This window comes from Borostomias antarcticus (genome assembly GCF_949987555.1).
Source record: "Borostomias antarcticus genome assembly, chromosome: 21".
In the NCBI taxonomy this organism is placed as follows: domain Eukaryota; kingdom Metazoa; phylum Chordata; class Actinopteri; order Stomiiformes; family Stomiidae; genus Borostomias; species Borostomias antarcticus.
Genome location: NC_140254.1, coordinates 21,030,824 through 21,053,592, shown reverse-complemented (window position 1 = coordinate 21,053,592; position 22,769 = coordinate 21,030,824). Strand labels below are relative to the sequence as shown.

The 22,769-nt window shown below is 44.8% G+C and overlaps 2 protein-coding genes across 2 annotated transcripts in view; both read right to left on the bottom strand.

Moving 5' to 3' along the window:
* Positions 1-9,386, bottom strand: part of LOC311322943 (zinc finger MYM-type protein 4-like) — a gene marked incomplete at both ends in the record, with an annotated part of 31,150 nt that extends 21,764 nt beyond the window's left edge. Inside the window, 8 exons of the mRNA XM_084455061.1 lie at positions 5,313-5,559; positions 6,090-6,327; positions 6,498-6,552; positions 6,812-6,913; positions 7,379-7,452; positions 7,600-7,749; positions 7,905-8,222; positions 8,321-9,386. Of these exons, the coding sequence (XP_084311187.1) occupies positions 5,313-5,559; positions 6,090-6,327; positions 6,498-6,552; positions 6,812-6,913; positions 7,379-7,452; positions 7,600-7,749; positions 7,905-8,222; positions 8,321-9,386 (2,250 nt within the window). The remainder of the gene's footprint in view (positions 1-5,312; positions 5,560-6,089; positions 6,328-6,497; positions 6,553-6,811; positions 6,914-7,378; positions 7,453-7,599; positions 7,750-7,904; positions 8,223-8,320) is intronic.
* Positions 9,387-13,060: 3,674 nt separating this feature from the next.
* LOC311322942 (uncharacterized protein) lies at positions 13,061-21,860 on the bottom strand (the record flags this gene model as incomplete). Its single annotated transcript, XM_084455060.1, has 11 exons — positions 13,061-13,068; positions 13,976-14,473; positions 14,813-15,115; positions 15,295-15,559; positions 16,397-16,513; positions 16,637-16,802; positions 18,181-18,409; positions 19,483-19,537; positions 19,770-19,871; positions 20,074-20,147; positions 21,761-21,860. 11 exons carry the CDS (start codon positions 21,858-21,860, stop codon positions 13,061-13,063), a joined length of 1,917 nt encoding a protein of 638 aa, XP_084311186.1.
* Between the last annotated feature and the right edge of the window lie 909 nt (positions 21,861-22,769).

Below are 22,769 nucleotides of genomic sequence, written 5' to 3'. Positions count from 1 at the left end.
TGAGACACAATATCACCTGACTAAGAACACATGGGAAACACACAATATCACCTGACTAAGAACACATGGGAAACACAATATCACCTGACTAAGAACACATGGGAAACACAATATCACCTGACTAAGAACACATGGGAAACACAATATCACCTGACTAAGAACACATGAGACACAATATCACCTGACTAAGAACACATGGGAAACACAATATCACCTGACTAAGAACACATGGGAAACACACAATATCACCTGACTAAGAACACATGAGACACAATATCACCTGACTAAGAACACATGAGACACAATATCACCTGACTAAGAACACATGGGAAACACAATATCACCTGACTAAGAACACATGGGAAACACACAATATCACCTGACTAAGAACACATGAGACACAATATCACCTGACTAAGAACACATGGGAAACACAATATCACCTGACTAAGAACACATGGGAAACACAATATCACCTGACTAAGAACACATGAGAGACACAATATCACCTGACTAAGAACACATGAGAAACACAATATCACCTGACTAAGAACACATGGGAAACACAATATCACCTGACTAAGAACACATGGGAAACACAATATCACCTGACTAAGAACACATGAGAGACACAATATCACCTGACTAAGAACACATGGGAAACACAATATCACCTGACTAAGAACACATGGGAAACACACAATATCACCTGACTAAGAACACATGAGAAACACAATATCACCTGACTAAGAACACATGAGAAACACAATATCACCTGACTAAGAACACATGGGAAACACAATATCACCTGACTAAGAACACATGGGAAACACAATATCACCTAATAACACATGGGAGACACACAATATCACCTGACTAAGAACACATGGGAGACACACAATATCACCTGACTAAAAACACATGGGAAACACAATATCACCTGACTAAGAACACATGAGAAACACAATATCACCTGACTAAGAACACATGGGAAACACACAATATCACCTGACTAAGAACACATGGGAAACACAATATCACCTGACTAAGAACACATGGGAAACACAATATCACCTGACTAAGAACACATGAGAAACACAATATCACCTGACTAAGAACACATGAGAAACACAATATCACCTGACTAAGAACACATGGGAAACACAATATCACCTGACTAAGAACACATGAGAAACACAATATCACCTGACTAAGAACACATGGGAAACACACAATATCACCTGACTAAGAACACATGGGAAACACACAATATCACCTGACTAAGAACACATGGGAGAGACACAATATCACCTGACTAAGAACACATGAGAAACACACAATATCACCTGACTAAGAACACATGGGAAACACAATATCACCTAATAACACATGGGAGACACACAATATCACCTGACTAAGAACACATGGGAAACACAATATCACCTGACTAAAAACACATGGGAAACACATAATATCACCTGACTAAGAACACATGGGAAACACATAATATCACCTGACTAAGAACACATGGGAAACACAATATCACCTGACTAAAAACACATGGGAAACACATAATATCACCTGACTAAGAACACATGGGAAACACATAATATCACCTGACTAAGAACACATGGGAGAGACACAATATCACCTGACTAAGAACACATGGGAAACACATAATATCACCTGACTAAAAACACATGGGAAACACAATATCACCTGACTAAGAACACATGGGAGACACAATATCACCTGACTAAGAACACATGAGAAACACATAATATCACCTGACTAAGAACACATGGGAAACACAATATCACCTGACTAAGAACACATGAGAAACACATAATATCACCTGACTAAGAACACATGGGAAACACAATATCACCTGACTAAGAACACATGGGAAACACATAATATCACCTGACTAAAAACACATGGGAAACACAATATCACCTGACTAAGAACACATGGGAAACACACAATATCACCTGACTAAGAACACATGGGAAACACAATATCACCTGACTAAGAACACATGAGAAACACAATATCACCTGACTAAGAACACATGGGAAACACAATATCACCTGACTAAGAACACATGGGAGACACAATATCACCTGACTAAGAACACATGAGAAACACAATATCACCTAATAACACATGGGAAACACAATATCACCTGACTAAGAACACATGGGAAACACAATATCACCTGACTAAGAACACATGGGAGACACAATATCACCTGACTAAGAACACATGGGAAACACATAATATCACCTGACTAAGAACACATGGGAAACACAATATCACCTGACTAAGAACACATGGGAAACACATAATATCACCTGACTAAAAACACATGGGAAACACAATATCACCTGACTAAGAACACATGGGAAACACACAATATCACCTGACTAAGAACACATGGGAAACACATAATATCACCTGACTAAGAACACATGGGAAACACATAATATCACCTGACTAAAAACACATGGGAAACACAATATCACCTGACTAAGAACACATGGGAGACACAATATCACCTGACTAAGAACACATGGGAAACACACAATATCACCTGACTAAGAACACATGAGAAACACAATATCACCTGACTAAGAACACATGGGAAACACATAATATCACCTGACTAAGAACACATGGGAAACACACAATATCACCTGACTAAGAACACATGGGAGAGACACAATATCACCTGACTAAGAACACATGAGAAACACACAATATCACCTGACTAAGAACACATGGGAAACACAATATCACCTAATAACACATGGGAGACACACAATATCACCTGACTAAGAACACATGGGAAACACAATATCACCTGACTAAAAACACATGGGAAACACATAATATCACCTGACTAAGAACACATGGGAAACACATAATATCACCTGACTAAGAACACATGGGAAACACAATATCACCTGACTAAAAACACATGGGAAACACATAATATCACCTGACTAAGAACACATGGGAAACACATAATATCACCTGACTAAGAACACATGGGAGAGACACAATATCACCTGACTAAGAACACATGAGAAACACATAATATCACCTGACTAAGAACACATGGGAAACACAATATCACCTGACTAAGAACACATGAGAAACACAATATCACCTGACTAAGAACACATGGGAAACACATAATATCACCTGACTAAGAACACATGGGAAACACATAATATCACCTGACTAAAAACACATGGGAAACACACAATATCACCTGACTAAGAACACATGGGAAACACAATATCACCTGACTAAGAACACATGGGAGACACAATATCACCTGACTAAGAACACCTGGGAAACACACAATATCACCTGACTAAGAACACATGGGAGACACACAATATCACCTGACTAAGAACACATGGGAAACACAATATCACCTGACTAAGAACACATGGGAGACACAATATCACCTGACTAAGAACACCTGGGAAACACACAATATCACCTGACTAAGAACACATGGGAGACACACAATATCACCTGACTAAGAAATATCACCTGACTAAGAACACATGGGAAACACAATATCACCTGACTAAGAAATCACCACAGAGACACTAGGAAACGTCTCTCTATCCCAAAGCAAACATACACCAGTATTCGCCATGTCTCTCCTATGATGCTTTTTTAGCCTCTCTTGCTCTGAAATGTAATTTAATGTAATGTATTGCTTTATAAATGTTCTTAGCCGGTAGACAAACATACTCCAGGAGCTTGCTCGATCGCCTTGTTGAGAAGGGTCAGGGAAGAATTTTTACAGCTCACTTATCTGGCCCCCGGGTGATTACTGTTTGCTTCCCTCTGGAATATGTAGGGGTGGGATGTCTGCCCACCTCCCTTGTTCTCTGTGAAGCGCATTGTGTTGCCTCTGGGTATGAAATGCGCTATACAAATAAAGCTTTGATTGATTGATTGATTGAAGTTAAAGGGATAGTTGGGAATTGTGGCCATAGAGCCTCATAGAGCCTCATAGAGCCTCACAGCCATCTGGACATTGAGCCTCATTTATGACTTGGCCATTATGTTGTTGATTGATTGAGATCATGTTCAGATGTTTCTATGCAGTCCTTTGTGTGGGCATACACATTCTGCTAATGTTAGCGCAACGCAATGTTACCGGGGAAACATCCACTACAAAACTCACACTTGTGAGGGAAATTGTGTTCATGAGATTATGTTTAAAGGTGCTCTGTTCAATTTACTGCACTTTTTGTAAAAAAAAAAAAATGAAAAAAATGAAAAGAAATGTATGCTATAAATATGTCCAGGGGAGTCATAACTATCTGTACAGCAAATATAGCCTACAGTGTCGTGCCTGTGGAGCAAATGCAGAATTTATTTTTATTATGCCCCGCCCCCTGAATGGCATATCCATATATGGAGTGAAAACGCCCACTTGTTTATATCTGATGCGCTGCACCACTGCCCCATCTAGTGGCCGAAAAAAATAGAACTCGGCACCTTAATACTTAATACTTTATTCTCTAAATGTATTAACAGTGTTCTAACTTCTAACTTCATACTAAGGGATGTTCTGTGTGAGTTTTCCAGTTGCCCCCTGCTCCTGGCCTGTGAGAGAGTACTGTGTGTGTTGGGTAGTTCCCTGTGTGTGAGAGAGTACTGTGTGTGTTGGGTAGTTCCCTGTGTGTGAGAGAGTACTGTGTGTGTTGGGTAGTTCCCTGTGTGTGAGAGAGTACTGTGTGTGTTGGGTAGTTCCCTGTGTGTGAGAGAGTACTGTGTGTGTTGATAACATTAAAGGAGTAGTAAAGGAACATTAAAGGAGTAGTAAAGGAACATTAAAGGAGTAGTAAAGGACCCGTGGTCTTTCTGCCTGAACCCGTACAGCTCATTACAAAGTCCTTATGAAGGCTACTGATACGCATTGTTTCATTTTCTCAAATGCACTAAATTAATCTTACTCAATCAATCAATCAAAGCTTTATTTGTATATATATATATATATTTTACTCTACTAGTTAAAGGAGTAGTAAAGGGAAAATGCATGTTTAGCCCTGTTTGAAGGTTACTTATGATCATATACAATGGTTCAGATCAAAACGTTGACAAAACTAGCACTTTGGAGAAAGTCTGATAATTGCTCTACCACCGTTTTGGTCATACAATGGATGTGGGTGGGCACCGTGAAAAATCATTCAAAAAACATGTTAAACTCTCAATTTCAAAGACAAGAAACTCACACATGCAGAGGACACACACACAAACAGTCTGAAATCTCCACTTACCAGACAGGACTTTTTACACACTGAACACTTGTTGGCAAGTCTAGCCTTGGAGGTGTTGGGAGTTGGAGTGGAGGAGGAGGAGACGGAGGAGGAGGAGAGGGAGGAGGCGGAGGAGGAGGAGAGGGTGGAGGCCGCAGACTGCCTCTTGAAGTTGAAGGCGGTGAGGCAGGTCTGGCCGCAGAAGTCCCTCATGGTCCCAGACGCATCCACCGGGGCTTTGATCAAATACTTGGGAATCTGGACGTCCCTGAGATTAACAAAACAAAAATTTAACATTTGTATTTTCCATTTCAACAACACGAGGTGACAAAATGACCAAACTGAAATCAATAGCGATTTATACAACGGTTAGTTCTGGTTCTTGATTCTGATTGGCTGGAAGCCGTGTTAAAATACTTTGTAACACACACCTGGGACCGCATATCATTCCATTTTCAGTATTAACGCGCCTCCCATTTGATCCAATGCATTGTAGTTGTTGTTGTTGCTTGGCAACCCATTTGTTAGGGGAACTATTTTGCGCGGCGGAATTGAGGGAATGATGCTTCGTTTTGAATAAATGTTAATATTTTACATTGCTGTGTGTCTATTTTACACTAATAGCTGTAGTAACCGTTGTAAAAAGCAATAAACCACATGTGAGAATATTTTTAGGTAAGAAAAGGTTTTTTAATCTACAAATGTGCGAGTTTGGAGAACCAATGGCTTTAGTTTGAAAACAGGGCGTTCTCTTGGTTTTCTAAGGCTGTTGAAACCTGCCCCCCCCCCCCGACTCACTTGAGGCAGTAGTGACAGGTCCTCTTGCCCAACGGCTTGATGAGGGGTGTGGGGGCGGGGCTGTACGAGGTGAGACACTTGGTGGAGCAGAAGAGGTGCGAGGAGCCCTTCTTCTGGTAGGCCGTCTGGCCCTTCGTCAAGATCTTCTTGCAGCCCGAGCACGCCACGCACATGGAGGCCGGGACGAGGGGCGGGGCTTGGGCCTGGGCGGAGGTCAGCACTGGGCTGGCTGTGGTCACTGGGGGAAGAGGGGGAATGGAAGGGAGAGTGAGAGAAAAGAGAGAGAAGATAAGACAAGAAGAGAGGTAAAGTAGTGTGTAGATAACGTGTATATGTAGAAAGGAGGGATTTGGACAGTTTCAGTTTAGTCGTCACTATGGTGACGTGTCGTGAACCCTGACCCCTCACCGCTGGGCGAGGAGGCTCCTCCCACTGAGAAGACGGCGCTGATTTTCAGGTTGTCCTGGAAACAACACAAGTGAAAAAAATGTAGTCTCATACACACAGTCTCTTCCACAGCAGCATCTCCAAGTGTGATCACGATGTTTGATTCATCCCTGTAAGTGTGAAGTACGCTAGAAAAGTACAAATTCTGAGATTGTTTTTACATCAGTGGTAGATAAGAAGTGGGTACACCGTTTGTCTGTGGATAAGGAAGTGAGTATATACACTCTGTATACCCTTGACCACACTACTAGATCAGTGAGCGAGGGGTGGAATACCTCTTCCGTTTCAGGCTCGTCCTTGACGGGTTCAGGCACGGCGTTGGCGGGCGCCAGGGCCTTGTCATACTCCTCATCGACTGGCTCGTCCTTTACCTCCACCTGGGGGGACAGACTGACTGTAGCTGTGTTCGGAATCGCTCCCTATTCACTATATAGTGCACTATATAGGGCGTCAGCCATTTTGTTTGTAGTGTCCGAATTCTCCACGGAATTTTCGTTCCCTATATAGTCCACTATGTATTACCCACAATTCACCTTGATTTGCAGGGAACAGTGCATGTACCCTACATTTTCTCCGTTCCCTAGGTAGTTCACTACATGGTGAACCCTATATAGGGAATAGGGAGTGAGAGAACGAGGGAGCGATTCAGAACACAGCTTGTGTTGGACATCCTGGTGGTGTTACATCCAGTCCTGATATCTACAGTACGCCTTCACATGAAACACCAGATGAGAGCAGCAAGAAGAGCGCAGGACCAGCCCAGACTAACTCCTACTGATCCCTCCTCTTCTTCCCACGACTCAGCAGTCTGTGATGGAGGCGCTGGAGGGCAGATCTCTTACCCTCTCCTGCTCGCCTCGCTTTCTCCTCCTCACGCCGCTCTTCATCACTCTGGGGTTGTCCTTGGCTGCAGGCCCTGGAGCAGGAAGACGCTGAATTTACTGGACCGGTAAGCGCTAGGAAACATCAGCAAACTCACGGTAACCCCCCATAAAGGGTATATGGGCCAGAGGGGGAATAGTTGGGCTAGGCTTACGGGGTTTTGGAACGGATGCCCTCTCACCTGTGCTCGCAGGATGGGTCGTGGCTTCCCCCGAGGAGGAGGAGCTAGGGCTGGGCTCTAGATGCTGTTTATTCCCCTCCATGCGTGGAGACGGACCGCGGGACTTCTCAGTCACAACAGCCAGGGACTGGGAACTCTCTCTTATGGACACTGCGTTGAGCAGCATAGACAAAATCATGCAAACAATAACAGAAGGCCGCAGGATAGTGCTTTAAGCATGTGGAAAGGTGCTAAATGCAATGTAGTATTAGCATTATTACACTAAGTGTGTGTATTGTCAGTAGAGTTCACTCTAGTGTTATTACCTGCATTAACAATCGAGGACTCCTGTCGCACGATTGTCCTCTTGTCCTCCTCCTCCTGCATCTCTACCTCTTGGACGATCTGTTCATCGGTACCCGTATCCATATTCTCAACCATGTCCACCCCCATATCCAGAGAGCAGAAGCTGCTCTCCTCGTGGGAAGAAGTGATCACTGGTGTCTTCTTCACCTCCTCCTCATCCGCCTCATCCATCTCCTCGTCCATCTGATCCGCAGAATCGACCTCCACCTTGATGGTGTCCACCTCTGAGGCGACTGGGCTGCCTGCTTCTCCTGCAGACTGTGTGGTGACTGCTTCTCCTGCAGACTGTGTGGTGACTGCTTCTCCTGCAGACTGTGTGGTGACTGCTTCTTCTGCAGACTGTGTGGTGACTGAGCTGACTGCTTCTCCTGCAGACTGTGTGGTGACTGCTTCTCCTGCAGACTGTGTGGTGACTGCTTCTCCTGCAGACTGTGTGGTGACTGCTTCTCCTGCAGACTGTGAGGTGACTGCTTCTCCTGCAGACTGTGAGGTGACTGCTTCTTCTGCAGACTGTGTGGTGACTGGGCTGACTGCTTCTTCTGCAGACTGTGTGGTGACTGCTTCTCCTGCAGACTGTGTGGTGACTGCTTCTTCTGCAGACTGTGTGGTGACTTTTCTGACTGCTTCTTCTGCAGACTGTGTGGTGACTTTGCTGACTGCTTCTCCTGCAGACTGTGTGGTGACTGCTTCTCCTGCAGACTGTGTGGTGACTGCTTCTCCTGCAGACTGTGTGGTGACTGCTTCTCCTGCAGACTGTGTGGTGACTGCTTCTCCTGCAGACTGTGTGCTGCCTGCTTCTCCTGCAGACTGTGTGGTGACTGCTTCTCCTGCAGACTGTGTGGTGACTGCTTCTCCTGCAGACTGTGTGGTGACTGCTTCTCCTGCAGACTGTGTGGTGACTGCTTCTCCTGCAGACTGTGTGGTGACTGTGCTGACTGCTTCACTACCAGCCAGGGATGACAGTGAACCTGCTGTTTCTTCATTAGATAGAGAGACATCTGACCTGCCAGTCTCTCTCTCTGGTTCTGATACATCTCTGCGTTGCGTTTCCTCACAAGTCGTTGGTTCCTCACTATCTGTTGACCAGGCAGCTGGAATGACCCGGGTCTGAGAAGCATCCTCACAGGCAGTTCCTCCCCCAGGCAGAGACGAGCCTGTGCTGACTGATCCTGGTGCTCCTGGGCTAGACATAGTCTGTACTGGGACATCTGACCCAGCTGGTCCTGGTGCTCCTGGGCTAGGGTTAGTCTGTACTGGGACATCAGGCATAGTCTGTACTGGGACATCTGGCATAGTCTGTACTGGGACATCTGGCCCAGCTGGTCCTGGTGCTCCTGGGCTAGGGTTAGTCTGTACTGGGACATCTGGCATAGTCTGTAGGGGGACATCTGTCCCAGCTGGTCCTGGTGCTCCTGGGCTAGGGTTAGTCTGTACTGGGACATCTGACCCAGCTGTTTCTGGACTCACTGTGTTGCCAGGTTCCTCTGTCACTTGGTCTGGAACTTCCTTGGAGAGCTGCGCAACACAACACATGTGGTTAAACGACAGGCAGTATGATCTAGCTCATGTTGCATGATAGCTAATGATCTTGTGAGCATGTTTAATGAATACTGAAGTCAATCTTGCAATTCAAGGCTAACAACAACGGATATGTAAACAACACGCGGAAGGAAGGAAGGGAGTGGGTTAGCCTAGCCTAGCTAGCTCACTTCCACTAACGTCCCCAGCGTGCTAGCTTTCACTGGGTACCTCAGATTGAGTGGTTTCCTCGGTGTCTGCCATGGCTTGGTTGGTCCTGGGGGATCCTCCTGGTTTGATCCTGGGGGGGGATCTTCCTGGTTGAGTCAACACACACTGACTCAGAGAGAAGTGAGAGGAGAGCTAGCTAGCAGGCTAACACCCAGCTAGCCACCACTCACCCACGACCCTCTCCTGGGTCAACACACACACTTGACTGGTTACTAATACAGGCAGTCGATAGCTGAGGGTTTTGAGTAAGTTTTCAGAGTATAATGAACAGGATGATGAGTTTATACATGTTAAAGAAGATAGTTAGTGTAATGTTAGCTGTGTTCCTCGAGCCCGGGGTTCTCGCGCGCGCCTGCAGAGCGCCGGGTTGCCAGGTTTGTTAAACGGGTTGCCAGGTTTGTTAAGAATAAACCCGCAATTGGCGATGGAAATCCAATCACTGCTTTATTGTGCAACGTACATGTCTGATGTTTTTGGTCTGTCCTTATCTTGTATGTTTCTATATGTGTATTGTTGTCTTGTGGTGTTGTTTTTATGGCTGTTTCATGAGCTACGTGGCATTTTAATTTCCTTCGGGGTAAATAAAGTGAATCAAATCAAATCATTCCATGATGGTGGCTCTTTATGGCGCTTTATCTTATTTGGAAAAAGTCTCTAATATCCAAAGTCCCGTGGTTGTTTTCATAACGGTCTGTGTGTGTGTGTGTGTGTGTGAAAATACCATTTTATTGCAATTAAAAATGTGACTCTAAATTGTGGAGGACATTCAGAATGACCTTTCCTGTGTCCCTCGGGATCTTGTTGCAGGAGCTTTCTCTGTTGAGGGAGATGAGGGTAAGCATCTGAATTCACAATCCCAAAGCGTTTATTACCATGCAGTTTCACAGCGTGCTAGGAATTAGCTTTCCGGCGAGGTGCATAACATTTAGACAGCATTGGGGTCGGTATACTATTCATTTAGACACCTGGGGTCGGTATACTATTCATTTAGACACCATTGGGGTCGGTTTACTATTCGGGGCTATAGTCTACCCCGGTATACCGCCCTGCCAGGGACCATTTATTGCATAATAAACGTTTTTCACTCGATCTACATGACTGCATCTACATGTGGCAGGGAGTACTGCCCCCGGTTGATCTGCAGCAGACAGGAAGAGGAAGTCTATATATGGTCACATCAATTCTCTATAGGGCTTGGGAAATGTAGTCCCAGACACGACCATCTTGTTTCTACACAGGTGTATCTATTCGTCTGATTGCATAGGATTCTATGCAGTAGAGCCAATCAGACAAATAGATACACCTGTGTAGAAACAAGATGGGCGTGTCTGGGACTACAGGCCCCCAGGATTCTAAATCTAAAGTGAAGCCCTATAGGACCGCGCCATCTTTGAAAAAAACACGTCATTGGCGCTTCTGACAAGGCGCCAATGACGCGTTTTTGTAGTCCACGAACAGATGTGAAATGCAAATCTGGACTACACTTTTTCTTATATAGATTAACACCATATTAAAATGAATATTTTATATTTTAAATGCTCTACGAGGAGTTTCGGGAAGCGTAAGTGTTTTCTGCCATAAAAGACCACATTTCCCATGAGCCTCCCCGCGCACTGTCGTAAACCTTAGCTACCTGAGCCAGGTGTTTTGAAGACGGAACAATGGCCACTGACGAGGTAATTACACAGGTCTTACTAGTTACATTACCACACAGGTCTTACTAGTTAGATTACCATCTCCGTCTTCCATCACTGGCCGTTGCCTGCTGCAAGCGCTGTCTTGTCGGCGGCGTAGGCTACTGCAGTAAACCAAGGAGGTTCTGAATGACCCGAACACAAAATAATATTCTAACAATAAACTACATAGAAGACAGACATTTGTCAAAAATGTACACAAACAAGTGTGGGTAATGTAGATTCACCCACATTAAAATGAGACTGTTTCGTAAACAAAAATAAACTCTGCAGGGTCCCTTTAACCTTATTTAGTGGGGGAGGGTCAATCTATTTTTTTTATATCTCGGGAGGGTCAAAGATATATTTCTGTCAGAGGGTCATGCATCTTTATTTCCAAACACTCTTAAGTCCCTGACTCTGACACCCTCCCATACATTTCAAACAGCCCCTAAAGATTTGACAGCTGATGTAAAAGCAGTTCAGTAAATAAAACCAAAGATTTCTGAAGCTTCTTCACACTTTATTTCAAAAGTGAATGTCATTGTATTCCTCATAAATGAACACACACAAAGGGGTCACCCGTTAACCCTGAAGGCAAATTGTGTTGATTGATGGCGTACAAGGTGTGTAAGAGTACTCAACTCTGTTGTATGCAAATACATATTTGAAAAACAAACTTAGGAAATTATACATCTACAGGTAGGAACATGCTTCTGGATCTTATATGGTTGACAAATTATTTATCACTTAAGACAACCATTTTTGCAATAAGAGTTTCAAGCAGTTTCCTCACATGTGATATATCAGAATATAGCATTGGATTCCTCATATATGAAAACCTACAAAAACACATTTCATTCAAGTTCCTATCTTGTTTAGTCATAAAGATATCCAGAGACTGGGGCGAAGGTTTACCTTCCAACATGACGAAGCACACAGCCAAGAGAACGAAGGAGTGGCTTCAGAGAAAGTCTGTGAATGTTCTTGAGTGGCCCGGCCAGAACCCAGACCTGAATCCAACTGAACATCTGTGGAAAGAGCTGAAAATGTCTGTGTACCGACGCTCCCCATCCAACCTGACGGAGCTTGCATGGATGTGCCAAGAGGAATGGGCAAACATCTCCAGAAACAAGTGGGCCAATTTCGTAGCTTCTTTCCCAAGAAGCCTTGAAGCTGTAATCGCTGCCAAAGGTGCATCAACCAATAAATAGGCTAAGGCTATGTACAGATATGTAAATGGTAAATGGACTGCACTTATATAGCGCTTTTAACCAAAGCACTTTACAATGAAGGCAATAATTCACAGACCAATGGCGGCAGCTGCCATGCAAGGTGCTAGCCTGCTCATTGGGAGCAATTTGGGGTTCAGTCTTGCCCACCGACCGACCCTATGATCATTGGGTGACACACTCGACCTCCTGAGCTACAGCCTCTCCTCCCCCTGTAAAGGGTAAATATGTAACTCCTAAATAACCTATTTTTGTCAGTAAAATAAAATTGCATATTTTCTATAAAAAAAAAAAAAAAATACATTTTCACTCTGGGCTATTGTGTGTAGATGTTTGAGGCAAGATACGAGGAAGGCCAGACTGATCTGCAGATAGAAACAAATTATGTGCCGCAAGCAAAGATTCTGCAACATTTTATCAATTCACAGTATTAGTGTGCTACAGTATTAGTGTGCTACAGTATTAGTGTGCTACAGAGACACCAAAGGCAGGAGCACAAGAAACACCTGAAAAGATAAGGGAGAAACTTTTCAAGTTAACAGGTCTCTGGGTTTCCCAAAACATGTCTTGAATATTTTTGCTGAAAATACCTCTCAGATGATGCGTTCTAGCTCCTATACCCGCTTGAGTCCTGCTCAGGACGGTCTGTGTCTGCCTATATCAAACACAACCTTTTAGCTTATCGGAATTAGGAAGTAGCCTACAATAAAGTAAAAATAACTGTATTCTAGAAAACTTCTAAATCTGGTACCTGTTGCATATAACAGAAAATAAGAATAGAAAATAAAAATAACTATTAGAAATATGCAAGTGTGACCAACAAATAGGACACAAACTTTCAAAAGGTGCCAATGTAGGCTAAAACTGTGTCCTAACTACACACGACGCGAGCGAGCGTCAGCGACAAAATGCGTTCCATTGCTTTGTTTTCTATTGTTATGTCCTGACTGGACGCGAGCGACGCAGCGCGAAGCGGCGCAACGTTTTAACTGCCCTTTTGACGCTCGCCCTGTTCCTATTTTCCTCCTGTCGCTCGCGTTGACAGGCGTTCGTTCTTTAACTGTCTTCAGTTGGGAATATAGACAAATGACGTAACAGAACAGGAAATGTAACGGTTTCAGTTAGGACAGCAAGCATGCGATGTCGCGTTCTGTTGCTCGCGTCGCAAGCAGTTAGGACACGGTGTAAGTAAGGCACAAACATGAACACCGCTTCAAACTGTGATCCACAGCAAGGTCAGTGACAGAGGGGTCTAGTCTTTGTTCAGTGCACGTGTACAGCTGTGCTCGCCATGTGCACGTGAATCCTGGAGGGGCCTTCTTGGGAGTGTCGTCTGGTGAGTGGTGTGCGATGAGCGTGAAGTCATACGAGTGCTACCTGAACCCACAATATGCTGCACCAGCAGCTCAATATTAGAGTTCAGACGGTCCATCGTAGATGACCACCGACCCATTGTCTGCACAAACTCGTCATCGGTCGCCTGTAACCGTTGAAGGAGCCGCTTCTTAATGTCCAGATCCTCCTGTGCAACGGAATCCGTGGAGAGTTTTCTCTTGAGTTTCTCTCTCTTGTATCCAATCAGGTTAGCGTCTAGGCTCTGGTGTCCATTCGCTACCATCTCTGCAAATCCGTCGCCACCCGGCATGGACGACGACCCAGTGTCAGGCGAGCTGGCGATTGAGTCCACGGCCTCCACTGCCACGTCGTCGGACTTGTTACCTTCAGATATCGCATGAGTAGCAAGAGATCCTCCCCAAATGGACCCGCAGAGCTCAAAATAGAGCAGAATCACCCGCCCATGGCCACTTTTTCTACCGGAATTGACTGCTTGCTTGTATCTGAACCGTATAGCCTTGAGTTTGCTAGACAATTGACCTGTGAACACACAAAAAAGTTATATCTGGGGTGTTATGGGTCTAATAGTAGAAGTATAAAGTATAAAAACACTCAAGTATGTATTTAAGTTACTTTACACCACTGATAGTATGGTATGCTTAAAAGTTGTGGGTAGTTCTGTGGATCAAATTTGCCTCAAACAAGATTCAACTCCTCTTCCTCCCTGGGAACAATTATTTTCTAGCAGTATGGAGTTGTGGAGTATGGAGTTCTCCCGATCCCTTCACCCCCCTCCCTCCCGCCAACATAAAAGGCGTGTGCAACATTAGAAAGGTTAAAAATACATGTAGAACTATTGCTATAGCTAGGCCTACATACCTTTTGTGATTTCATCCTTCTTGTGTGGGTACTTCTTTCCCGTTGCCATGACTTCCCCTGACGATGGATAATGCTCCCTATACCGCTCTAAAATGTCGCCGTATTTGCTTGGCAACGACTCCCAATCCAAGTTTTCCGCCGTTTTGTTCACCTTATACTCATGCGTTACTTTCAGTAACAGTTCCACCTCCTCGTCGGTCCAGGCAAAGAAATCTCTGGTCTTAATTTTCGCCATTGCTGTTCTTCCTCTGTAACCTCCTCTTACATTACCAACCATTTTGGTGGGTGTGCTGGGAACAGCACCTGGTGACAGGAACACAGCATGACTCAGCAGAAATCAGACACAGCCACGTCAGCAACGCTAATGACACTTTCTATCTGTCATGAATATCAAATCATAGTGTGTGTGTGTGTGTGTGTGTGTGTGTGTGTGAACGAGAGAGTGTGTATGAGTATGCGTGTGCAGGTGTGTGTGAGTGTACCTTGCAGGGCAGTGTTGGCGCACACATTGGGTTGCCCGGCGGGTGTGCTAGCGAGCGAGACCACGTTAGCGATGACGGGGTTGTCACTGTTGGCCACCGTGGTACCCACAGTAGGAGCGATGGAGATGGGCACTGGAGGAGGAGGAGGGGATGAAGAGGAGGAGGAGGGAAGTATGAAGAGGAGAGGGAGGGGTGCAGGAGGTGGCTCTGTGGCTGTTTGGGCCACAGTCGTGGGCGTCTGTGTATTGTCCTTGTTGAACTGTTCCTAACAGACAGAAATAGCGGGTTAGTTCATTGAAGACAGGTTAGAAGATGGACATCACACAGCTAAAAAATACATTATCCACACCATTACCACCATTAACATAATCACAATCACCCACACCACCACCACCTCCTCCTACTCCACCATCATCATCACCACAATCACACAATCATCACCACCACCATCATCATCATCATCATCATCATCACCACCACAACCTCCTCCTCCACCATCATTAACACCACCACCATTATCACCCATCATCAGCACCACAATCATCCTCATCATCTTCACCACCACCTCAACCTCCTCCTCCACCACCATTATCATCATCAACTGCACCACCCCATCCTCCTCCATCATCATCATCACAATAATCCACACCACCACCACCATCATCATCATCATCATCACCTAGGGATGCTGAAAATTTTGGCCAATACTGATAACAGATATAAGCATTGCTGTTATGGCCAATAACCGATATTTACCGATGTCGATATGTTCTGTATAAGAACAAGTTTCTATGATAATCAAATGTTATACATACTGAAAAACACATGGAAATACTGTCTCTATCTCCAAAACACGATAAATCATAGATTCACTGCATTGTTTCTTCTCAACGACACACAGATCAGCAGCTAGACCGAAATAATTATCAGCTGTTAACATCGGCCTTGTTTTGCACATCGGACCAATACCGATATATTTAAAAATGACTAACATCAGCCAATATCGATATGATTGCCGATATATCGTGCATCCCTATCATCATCATCATCATCATCATCATCACCTCCCCTACCACCACCACCATCATCATCCTCAGTGTACCTGGAAGGTGAGGACACAGCTGAGGGTGCAGAAGTTCCTGATGGAGCTGTCTGACATGGCCAGGTGGCAGGCTGGAACCTTCCTCTGTCTGCACGTCTCACACTCCACCTGTGTGTGCTGTGAGTTGGGAGGGGAACAGGAGATTAGAGGATTTACTTGTATAAAATATAAAGTATCTTTAGGTCTTCACAAAGTGCTGAAGAGGAGACACACGAATCACAATCTGAAATGTCCACTTACAGCCCTGGGGGTGTTGAGAGGGGGAGGAGAGGAGGAGGAGAGGGTGGAGATAGCCGAGTTCCTCTTGATGTTGAAGGAGGAGAGGCAGGTCTGGCCACAGAAGTCCTTCAGGGTCCTGGATGCGTCCACTGGATACTTGATCAGATCCTTAGGATTCAGTACCTCCCTGAGATTAACACAAAAACAAACCAGTTAACATTTTCCATTTCAACAAAGTGAGGTAACGAAATGTCCCAACTGAAATCAATAGTGATGTTAATGTGAGAATCTTTTTAGGTAAAACTGATGCTTTAGTTTGTTGTCCCCCACCCACGATGCAAGTTCCTTCGTGGTAATGAATAAGATACACGATATATCGGCAATCATATCGGTATTGGCCGATGTTAGTCTTTTTTTTTATATCGGTATCAGTCCAATGCGTTAAATCTATGATTTATCGGCTTTTCCAAATGTTTAGGAGATAGAGACAGATAGAGACAGTGTTTCCATGTGTTTTTCAGCGTATATATAACATTTGATTATCATAGAAACTTGTTTTTATACAGAACATATTGATATCTGTAAACATCGGTTATCGGCCATAACAGCGATGTTAATATCGGTTATTGATATCGGACAAAAATGTTCATATTGGTGCATCCCTAGTGATGAAGGAGTTGAAGCGTGATATTTTTTAATGAATATATGAAATGATTTACATGTTATTAATTTTATGTACAATAGTATACAGCTCCTGGAGTTCTAAACTCATTTGCAGCTAAATCAAAGGATTCAGTGTAATATGATACTTAATGTAACGTCTGACTCATTGGCCCTGGGCATTTGCCACACTCATTCCAAAAGCTATTGAACGCTGAATGGCATATTCATTCTAATTGCCCCCCACCCCAGCAGCAGCCGAAGGAAGGGGGACTATTAAGTTTGCCGGAGTGCGTTTGTCCGTCAGTGGATGAGTGGGGCGCTTTTTCAATTAATTTCTCCATTGCCAAGTAGGGCTGGGTTTAAAAAATCGATTCATCGATTCTGAATACAATGATTCAGAATCGATTCATGAATCCCAAAATAGATCTTTTATTTAATGAATGAATGAATAAATGAAGGAATGAATAGTTCATTAATTCATTCAATGATTCATTCATTCATTCAATTTTGTAAATCAGTATCGATACCCAGCCCTAGTATTGATGTGTTGCATAACTTGGCAGTCATGTAATTAAGGTTACAGCAAAAAAAAAAGTTTTAGTAACACTAACCGAATCGATATTGAATCGAATCGAGATAATCGATTCCAAACCTTGTGAATCGGAATCGAATCGATTCTTGAAATTCGACTCGATACCCAGCCCTATTGCCAAGTACATTTAGATTTTGACATATGCTTGGTGTCTCAGTAAAAGTATAGTCCAGTTTACTCGGGGAACCATGTACTTTCTACATCCGCAGAGAGCAGAGCTTGAGGTGTTTAGTAGGGCGAGCCATGACGGTGTGTCTAAATTCATCCCTGAAAGCCAGAGCCGCCCACCCCTCCTCCCACCTTTACTCACTTGAGGCAGTAGTGACAGGTACTCTCGCCTAAAGCCTTGATGAGGGGTGTGGGGGTGGGGCTGTACGAGGTGAGACACTTGGTGGAGCAGAAGAGGTGCGAGGAGCCCTTCTTCTGGTAGGCCGTCTGGCCCCCTGTCAAGATCTTCTCACAGCCCACGCACATGGAGGCCGGGACGAGGGGCGGGGCTTGGGCCTGGGCGGAGGTCAGCACTGGGCTGGCTGTGGTCACTGGGGGAAGAGGGGGAACGAAAGGGAGAGTGAGAGACGAGAGAAAATAAGAGACTAAGGATGTCACGAGAACCGATACTTCGGTGCCAAGTCCATGCCAAAATTCAGAAAATGTGACGGTACTCGTTTTTCCCACAGTACCGTAGTACCGTAGAACCAGGGATGAAATTCTTCCGGACCTGACGGGGGAACATTAGGCCCACTAGTGACCTGCTAGCATAGTAGCGTTAGCTCTTGGATTGAGGAGAAACAAAACACAAACGATTTGTCTCAGAATGGGCTTGTATGCGGCCGCTAGTCTCTCTTGAAAATTAACCATTTCAAATTAAATTTTCAGAATCTATTTTGCACCACTATACTAGAGGGCTGATAGTAGCCTACCAAAACCAATCCAAAACCTGAAGCGGCTTACAAAACTTAGCTTAGCTAGTGCTAGCCATAACCACCACGTCTCGTTGAGGTCAGTTGCTAGCTAACCGTTTATGGTAGCTCACATTAATTTATCATATTTGTCACAAGCTGCAGGCTGCTATTTGCTAGCCAGCCAGCCAGGTTGTTTTACCCGCTGAGTCAGCTAGACAGAACAAGCCAGCCAACGCAAAACATACGCAGATATAGATAGCTACGCTTTTGATTGTCTTGGCTCAAGCTTTAAAGAAACATTTAGCTCATCAGGTGTGTTTATTTTGCATAATGCCTGTGTATCCTGCTGTTTTCTTAGTCACCGAGCTAGGCTACCTGATAATTGAGGTCCCATAATCTTCCTTTCACAGTAGGCCTACAGTACCAGACAGAAGAAGATGTTTTTAATAAAGTAGGCTCTATGTTGAAGTAGGCAGCTTGGGATTTTATTTTTTTACCGTGGTATCGAATTGGGTATTGAGAATCGTGGAATTTCACTGGTATTGGTTATCGACTACTAAATTGTTGGTATCGTGACATCCCTAAAAGAGACAAGAAGAGAGGTAAAGTAGTGTGTAGGTAGGTAAGGTGTATAAGTGGAAAGGAGGTATCTGGGCTGTTTCAGTTTAGTCGTCACTATGGTGACGTGTCGTGCACCCTGACCCCCTCACCGCTGGGCGAGGAGGCTCCTCCCACTGAGAAGACGGCGCTGATTTTCAGGTTGTCCTGGAAACAACACAAGTGAAAAACATTTGAGTCTCATAGTTACACAGCAGCAATTCCAAGTGTGATCAAGGAGTTTGATCTGTCCCCGTTAAAACCTTTAATAGTTAAGAGTGGCCCAATGACACCAAAACAGGAACACAGGGGAAATCAAGATGATAAACTCCCATTCTACACCATGGCATGGTTGTCAATAAAAAATCTTTGCATGACAATCAAGGCCAAACATGTGTACCTCTTCCGTTTCAGGCTCGTCCTTGACGTGTTCAGACGCGGCGTTGGCGGGCGCCAGGGCCTTGTCATACTCCTCATCGACTGGCTCGTCCTTTACCTCCACCTGGGGGGACAGATTGACCGTGTTGGACATCCTGGTGGTGTTACATCCAGTCCTGATATCTACAGTACGCCTTCACATGAAACACCAGATGAGAGCAGCAGGAAGAGCGCAGGACCAGCCCAGACTAACTCCTACTGATCCCTCCTCTTCTTCCCACGACTCAGCAGTCTGTGATGGAGGCGCTGGATAGCAGCTCTCTTACCCTCTCCTGCTCGCCTCGCTTTCTTCTCCTCACGCCGCTCCTCAACACTCTGGGGTTGTCCTTGGCTGCAGGCCCTGGAGCAGGAAGACGCTGAATTTACTGGACCGGTAAGCGCTATGAAAGATTAACAAACTACTGTTTCTCTCGGCAACCCGGTGCATGGGTCGGTAGGGAGAATAGGGCCAGACTAAGGGGCAGCACGTTGGCTCAGTGGTTAGCACTGTCGCCTCACAGCAAGAAGGTCCTGGGTTCGAATCCCGGTCGTTCAGGTTTCCCAAAAGCTTCTTTCGTTAAGAGGCTCTTTAGCCCATTCAGTTGACCAATCAGAGAGCTTGCCCAGACCAGTTGACCAATCAGAACCCTCTAAATGAATGGCCCAAGAGCCTCTTAACGAAAGAAGCTTTTGGGAAACGCAGCCCAGGTCCTTTCTGTGTGGAGTTTGCATGTTCTCCCCGTGCCTGCGTGGGTTCCCTCCGGGGCTTCCCCCACCATCATAAAGACATGCAACGTAAGAATGTGAATGAATGTTGGTGGTGGTCGGAGGGGCCGTAGGCGCTGATTGGCCGCCACGCTTCTGTCAGTCTGCCCCAGGGCAGCTGTGGCTACAGATGTAGCTAACCACCACCGGTATGACTGTGTCTGAATGAATACTGGACTCTGTAAAGCGCTCTGGGTATCATGAAGGGCGCTTTATAAATCCAACTTGATTGATTGATTGATTGATTGACAGACTAGGGGGCTGATATTTTAAAGCTCAGTGTCTGTGCTTCACCAAGAAAATCACTGGGCATGAAGGTGAGTTTTTCTGTTTTAGCAGTTTAAAATATATTAATGTTTGTAATCAGTAAGTGGACTCATACAGCGTAGAGCTAGAGAACGTTCCAGTAAGACGTGTCGACAGCTCCTGCCCATCTCTGGCCTATTTGGTCTTATCATCCGCTGATGACAACTGGCGGATCCCAAAGCCTACATTTTACAGATCTACAATATTTGAAGAGGAACAGAATGATGTTGATAGCTGTCAGGTAGGCTAGCCTATTGCTTCCCCTGACCAGTAAACTCTGTTCGGGCCTCATGCAGTTGTCTGATCGGACAAGTAAAAAATATTATTGCAGTCATGAAGTGTGATAAAAATGTAACGTTATCTAAATAATACAGTGAAGAAACATGACGTGGAGCTACACATGCACCCAGTAGCCTAGCCTGTGTTTGAGCCGAAGCGGAGCTTCCATCTACGTAGCTTACACGCTACTGTCTGTCAGTCAGCAAGCATCATTTGTTAATGAGACGGCCCTGACTGACTGATTGAGCGACCGTCTATTTGGCTGGCTGAACCGAAAGTTGAACGACGCTAGCTTGCGTTAATGTTCCTCCAGCCTAAAAAAGTGTCAGTCAAAGCAACAGCAAATGCAACGAAATATATAAAATATATATATATAAAAATGAATGAATGAATCATTGAATGAATGAATGAACTATTCATTCCACCATTTATTCATTAACTAAAAGATCGATTTTGGGATTCTAGAATCGATTCTGAATCATTTGATTCAGAATCGATTCATAATCGATTAATCGATTTTTTTTAACCCAGTCCTAGTAATTATTATTATTACATTAAGTTGATGTGAGGCTCATATATAGTAGAGTTCAATCTATTAAATCTTATTCACTTCAGTGTTCTTACCTGCATTTACTATGGAGGGCTTGGAATCAGCGCAGTCCTGCCTCACGATCGTCCTCTTGTCTTCCTCCTCCTCCTCCTCCTCCTCCTCCATCTTCTCCATGTAGTCAACCTCCAGCTTGATGATGTTCAACTGTGTGGTGACTGTGCTGACTGCTTCTCCTGCAGACTGTGTGGTGACTGCTTCTCCTGCAGACTGTGTGCTGACTGCTTCTCCTGCAGACTGTGTGGTGACTGCTTCTCCTGCAGACTGTGTGGTGACTGCTTCTCCTGCAGACTGTGTGGTGACTGCTTCTCCTGCAGACTGTGTGGTGACTGCTTCTCCTGCAGACTGTGTGGTGACTGCTTCTCCTGCAGACTGTGTGCTGACTGCTTCTCCTGCAGACTGTGTGGTGACTGCTTCTCCTGCAGACTGTGTGGTGACTGCTTCTCCTGCAGACTGTGTGGTGACTGCTTCTCCTGCAGACTGTGTGGTGACTGCTTCTTCTGCAGACTGTGTGGTGACTGCTTCTTCTGCAGACTGTGTGGTGACTGTGCTGACTGCTTCTGCTTCTCCTGCAGACTGTGTGGTGACTGTGTTGACTGCTTCTCCTCCAGACTGTGTGGTGACTGCTTCTCCTGCAGACTGTGTGGTGACTGCTTCTCCTGCAGACTGTGTGGTGACTGCTTCTCCTGCAGACTGTGTGGTGACTGTGGTGACTGCTTCTCCTGCAGACTGTGAGGTGACTGCTTCTCCTGCAGACTGTGTGGTGATGTGGCCATGTTCCTCTGTCACTTGGTCTGGAACTTCCTTGAAGAGCTGTGCAACACAACAACACATTTAATTAGCAACTGAGAGGCAGTATAATCTAGCTAATTGGTTGCATGATAGCTAATGATCTTGGCAGAAGCATGTTTAAGGCATGCTGAAATCACCAGGACCACAACAACAACAAAGATCCCACAATCTTGCAGTTCCAAGTCAGTCAATGGCGCTATGCAACGCAATGGATATGTAAACAACAATGGAAAT